Source organism: Wasmannia auropunctata, unplaced genomic scaffold (genome assembly GCF_000956235.1).
Source record: "Wasmannia auropunctata unplaced genomic scaffold, wasmannia.A_1.0 LD336063.1, whole genome shotgun sequence".
Lineage (NCBI taxonomy): Eukaryota > Metazoa > Arthropoda > Insecta > Hymenoptera > Formicidae > Wasmannia > Wasmannia auropunctata.
In genome coordinates this window covers 719,821-726,072 of record NW_012026827.1, presented here as the reverse complement: position 1 = coordinate 726,072, position 6,252 = coordinate 719,821, and the positions used below count along the sequence as shown (strand labels likewise).

Genomic DNA, 6,252 nt, shown 5'->3' with positions numbered 1-6,252 from the left:
AATTTTTTAATTTTTTGTCGTTTTTACTACAAAAAAATAGCTCGCCCCATTACATTTTATGTTTATTTCAATCCTGTAAAAGCGATTTTAATTCCGTTCAGTATTTTTGAAGTTATCATTCCAACTGCAAATGTCAGTACTCCAGCATCGTCTTAAAAGTGTAGATAATAATAAGAACTTAACTCTTACAATTTACGATGATTTTATAATTTACGTAGTTATAAGAAGCGGAAAGATTAGTTATGTAATGAAAATTGCAGTGATTTATGAAGAAAATTATTAAAATAATCACATGCTTATAAGAATGTATTTATAATATCGATGCAGCATATTATCGCACTTTAATTTAACAGTTAGCGTTAATTATTTATGACAAATTACTATAAATAATTAGTAATTATTATATTTGTCATTTGCTTAATATTTAAAAAATTTGAAATATTATAATTTTCTGTATTTAAATTTATTAAAAATATGAATCTATTGTAAAAATTATTCGAAAATATTTGTTATGAAATTTATTTTAAAATATGAGTCTTATAAATGTAACTTAAAATCAAATTATTGATTATTTTATCAAAAATATAAAATATAATATATTTGTATTAATAAACATGTGTTTTATATAGGTATATAAAATCTTTATAGACTGAAAGTATATTGGTGCTGATATAATACGTACATTGTTGTAATAAGATAAAATAGCACAAAGTAAATTTGACAAATATCTGGCTAAATGTTAAATTTTCGACAAGAGTTAAATGTCAGTTAAATGTACTACTTTTGTAACTTTGAAATGCAAACTTACCTTCTTTTGGCCGTATCCCAACTCGCGGCGATGAAATGCGAAATGACATAATCGGCAGGCACTATTTCTGCCACTTTGTCAGGATCACAATGCAAAGTGCGTAATATACCTATGGCACTGCCCATGACTACACCCACCGCACCATATATGTTGTTGATCCATCCATTCAATGGCTCCTCGGCCGTAGATGTTACAATCGACGGTCGTACGATGCAAACTGGAATTCCGATGCTGTACTGTCGAACAGTATCTTCAGCGATCGCCTTTGTATATGTATATGAATTCGGCCATTCACCTATTAATCTATTTTGTCCATAGTGTTATTCCCCTTGTAAAAAAAACTGGTCGAAAAATCCTGAACCATTTTTTTCTACAATGCTAAATAAAGCAATTACTATTGCTTCATTGAGCATTGCAGAGAAAAATGATTCAGAACTTTTTGACAGAATTTTTTATAAGGAGTAGTGCTACATAATTCGTGAGTGTTATTGAAGAATTATTTTTGTCTACAATGTTTAATGAAGCAATAATTATTAATTACTACGTAAGCAATAATTATTAATTAGTGATCGCTTTATTTAGCACTGTAGAAAAAAATGGTTCAGGAATTTTCCATATATATATATATATATATATGGATGTTTAAGTTACATCCGATATATCCATACGTTTCATATAAATATAGAATTATTTTTGTCTATAATAATTATTGCTTCATTAAACATTGTAGACAAAAATAATTCTATATATACATGGAATATATGGATACATCAGATATAACTTAAATACCGACTACTAATTATATAATGTTATTTCTTATAAGAAAGTCGAAAAGTCCTGAACCATTTAAAAAAAAGTTAAATGTTAATGTATATGTTTACTTTGCATGTATCTGATTACATTAATATTACGCAGCACATTTTTATAATCATAGCATAATTTTTATTTAATTACTTTTTTATTCCACGCAGTCAATGATCATAAAAATATAAAACAAATTTTCATGTTTATTTGATTTAAAAATTTCTTATAAACATATATTTCTATATATCTATTTTTTAATTGTAATCTCTTATGTTACACTACCGGTCTTAAGTTCAACTTCAGTAAATTTTTGCCAATTTTTAAACATATATATATATATATATATATGTTTATAAGAATTTTTTAAACCGAATAAACATAAAAATTTTTTTCATATTGTTATGATCATTGATTGCGTGGAATAAAAAAGCATAAATTGAATAAAAATTATGCTATAATTATAGAAATATGCTGCGTAATATTAATGTAATCAGATGCATGCAAAGCAAACGTACACATTAACATTTAACTTTCACTCTTGTAATTTTGTCAAAAAAGTATACTTACGTCGGCGTGAATTTGTCCAATTTTTCATCGTCCAAAATATCGAGTAAAGTCAAAATCTTATCCGTTTCTATAGGCGGAGGATAATATTTTTCTTCAATACAATTATGTACACAATAGGCAAATGCGCTGGATATATGGACGAACGACTAGAAAAGATTGAAAATTAAATAACTTTGCAATTTTTAATTACGAAGTAGAAAACTTGATTAAAGTTTTTTTTACATACTTTCAAATTCGGCAATTCTTTTGCGAAGAGAAGAAGCTGCTTCGTTCCTCTTACATTTATGTTCACCGCAATTCGCATTGTTTCGTTAAATCGTACAGTCGCTGCTGCGTGAAAAATTACGTTTGTGTCTAAAAGATATTTCCGACTTTCCTGCGACAATCCGAGATCTAACTTGCTTAAATCGGCTTCTACCATCATTACTTTAGTATTAAAATTAGGCTGCTCTTTCTTCAATTTGTCGTAAATCTAAAGATATTTTTTTGAAAAAATAATACAAAAATCTTTCTCATTTAATTTAAGTTTATATTGTATTACATTATACTATATACTTATTATTTATATATGATACTAACGGGGCAATCGAAATGCTCTTTGAACCTTTGTTCCGGTGTTTTATCTTTTTTCGCCCTCATGAATATGTATAACTTTCCTATATTCGGGCAGCATCTATAGATGTTATTTATTTATTTATTTACTTAATAAATTTACAAGAAATTTAAAGACAATCGATTTTTAACTCTACTTAATCTATTATACTAAAAATGGTGTAATTTGGCGTTAAAAATAATTTTGTGTTAGATTAATGCGGTTCAATGAATTATGCACATTGTTTCTGCATACTGAACTGCTTTGTATATTAAAACATCTTTTTACCGCAATAATTTTTCTATTAGAAGTATGCCGAGGAAACCGGAACCACCCGTTATTAACACGTTGCTTCCGGCGAAGAATTCAGGGATTTCGCTTTGAAACTCATTAGTGTCTGCAACATCCGACATGTCCAACATGTCTTCGAGATAGTTTTTGTTTCTCTGTGTCATCTCACTGGCGTTTCTAGGCGCGGCAGGAAATATTTCTCTAACAAGTAATTTGAATTATGGCCAATAAATATTTCTCTTGTGTTAATTTCACACTTGAAAAATCAACAAACAACAATTTACAATTTACAATCAATCGTCGCAATTACTCGGTTAATTCGTTCCAATGAACTGATTAACGAAAATTAGTTTCTATCAATTCGGCTTTCTATCAATTCTAGTTTATGTAAGAAATGCTCTTCCCAAAAATACTTCTCCTCATCGAAACGCGTAAAAACCAACGAACGCCGACAGGTTTCTTTTATAACGCGGGATACGATGGCTGATACGTGGTAAACGCGACCACAATCACGCCTCGACTGAGATAAAGAAATATAAAACGTCAGTATGAGCAAGAAAGCATAAAAGAAGGGGAACCGGCTGTTAACATTGAATATGGGCATGTGTCTGATACAGTAGTAGGAGATGATTGTTTAAAGGAAAGACCCCGAGAAAATTGCATTGACCGTCGCATTTTAATTCGACAATGACTAAACGAAAGAAGCTTCGTTTGTTAACACATATATACATGTTACCTTGAATCTTTGAACTTGAAATTTATACAGTTGATTATATAATTAAAGGCATTTTACATTTCATATGAGACGATTTCATTAACAGGAATATCATTTGAGCATTCTGATAAATAATGACCTGTTTTTTAATGACCAACATAAATAATAAACAAATAAATTTAAAAAGCAGCAAATAGAATTACAAATCAATTTTGAGTAAATAATGCAGAAACAGAAATGCGCAAACGTCGTCTTATCAAATTATCATATTTTTGTTTTTGTTTCTTATAAAAATACATGTAATAACTTGCGCACTTATTTAACAGAATTTACTTGTAATGCGATTAGATTTAACTTGTAAATAAAAAAATATCTGTTTTTTTCCATAATATATTATTTTCTCAAAAACACATTGTGAAGTTTTACATTTATGAGCAGAGAACATCTTAATTATAGCTTACCCAGTGAGAAATGGTTACCTATTCGATGTCGAATCAATGTCGAATTGTTGATATGATGATTTCGACATTAATTCGTCATCGATTCGATATCAAATTGAAAACAATTTCTCACTGGGTACCTTTTTTATATCAGTCTTAATAAATCCGGTTTTGAAATACCATTTTAGTTTTAAGGTAGTACACTCGCGACAGTACCATTCAAAAGTTAGGTCTCATCGCGCGCTTGGTACTGATATTCCCCACTCCCACCAATGAGAGAAAATATTTGGTTGCGCCTGTCCATAGACCGCACGCACACGCAGAAAAAAATTAATTCAGATAGACGCAGACTAACGCAGCGCGATTGGAGTGACGAATGTGACAACGTCGCACTGTCGTCGATAACTTAACCTCGTCCACCTAACCTCAAAAAAATTTTTTATCGCAACAGGTGATCATTTGCAAGGTAGATTAAAATGTCAGATAGAGTGCGATATCTAACCTCGAACGTCCCGAACCGAATGCGATATACGCGAGAAGTGCGGTGTTGCCAGATGCTCAATGGCCGCCTCCTTCACTTGCCTCCATATGTCAATCAAAATCGAAAATTATATTTTTTAAAAGGCTCTATTTTCCAAACTAAATGGTAGAAAATAATGAATTTTTTTCATAATATCCGTTTCATATCCCTTCATCACATACTCGTTTTTTATTAAAATCTCAATATTAGTTTAGGCCCTACAAAAATAAACGCGACATTTTTATCGACTTTATATGGGCGACACGTATAAAAAATGCAATTTTTAATTGCTTATATCTCAGTATTGAGATGGTCAATCTCATTCTAATTGCACAAGCGTGTCTTTTTAATAAGACAGATTAAGTAGAATTATATAAAATTGGACTAAAAGGATTTTTACAACGATAAAATACGATTATTAAATGAAATTATTGCTTTTACAGAAAATTACATTATTTTATCGGAGTAAAGAAAACATAGTTGCTTTTAAAAAAAATTGCAATTTTTATATATCTTTTTTGAAAACTGTGTGTTTTCTTTACACCAATCGATCATCTCATTATTTCGTGCATAAAAGTATTAAGATATAATTATCAAGAAATTAATAGTTCACGAGATATTTCATATTTTATGTTGAAATATAATATGATAAAGTATGAAATATCTCGTAAAGTACTGATTTTTCAGTAATTTTACTTTAATACTTTTATATACAGAATAATTAGAGAAATCATATTATGTAAAAAAATTATATAAGCAAAGGTTTATATAATTTTATTTGTACAGATTTAATAAAGTGGAGATGACCTTCGTATCTTTTTTGCGCCACCTAGAAAAAAAGCAACATGACCAAAATACGTTCTCCTCGAGACTGTCCCACTTTCATCTGAAACATTTTTTTGTATCATAAATAACATCGGAAAAAATTGACTGCGTTGATTATAATGAAACGTACTACACGCACACACACATACACATACACACGCGCGTGCGCCCGCGCGCGTGCATATATATGTATATATATACAATATGTCAATATGTATATTATATTTATACATATATACATATAGGGCAGAGTTGCCAAATGCATCGGTTTCATAAAGCGTACCTTTTCAATGTTTTATAGTTCCACTTAATAGAAGCAACATTTAGTAAAAATATGAAGTAAATAAGAAATGTGTAAGATGTATGTAGACAAAAAATGAACAAATTATATCTTGTTTTGTGCATGCTATTAACATTTTAAAAATCAGATACAATTGGTGTAAATTTTTGATCAATTTATATAGTTGATACTAATGTAACCATGCAATTTTTAATTGAATCGTTATTTTTTCCTGAAAGAAAATTTGTGATAGTATATTTTACATTTATTATATATATATTTTTACAATTATTATAAAAATTATATAATATTTTTATCATCTCTGTCAAGTTTCCTAAATCGTACCTAACCTAATCAGCATAAGAGTTCTTATATCGTATCGGTACAATTTAGGAACACTAATGTATCTA

General features: G+C 29.2%; 1 protein-coding gene across 2 annotated transcripts in view; it reads right to left on the bottom strand.

Moving 5' to 3' along the window:
- Positions 1-3,603, bottom strand: part of LOC105450337 (fatty acyl-CoA reductase 1-like) — a 5,911-nt gene extending 2,308 nt beyond the window's left edge. Inside the window, exons 1-6 of one of the 2 annotated variants that reach the window (XM_011690127.1) lie at positions 3,347-3,603; positions 3,060-3,263; positions 2,759-2,852; positions 2,406-2,651; positions 2,180-2,325; positions 809-1,111 (exon numbers count right to left, since the gene is read on the bottom strand). In XM_011690127.1, coding sequence (XP_011688429.1) covers positions 809-1,111; positions 2,180-2,325; positions 2,406-2,651; positions 2,759-2,852; positions 3,060-3,226 — 956 coding nt within the window. In that variant the 5' untranslated portion in view covers positions 3,227-3,263; positions 3,347-3,603. Of the gene's footprint in view, positions 1-808; positions 1,112-2,179; positions 2,326-2,405; positions 2,652-2,758; positions 2,853-3,059 lie in introns of both variants that reach the window. The other variant, XM_011690126.1, reaches the window with a different exon arrangement.
- Between the last annotated feature and the right edge of the window lie 2,649 nt (positions 3,604-6,252).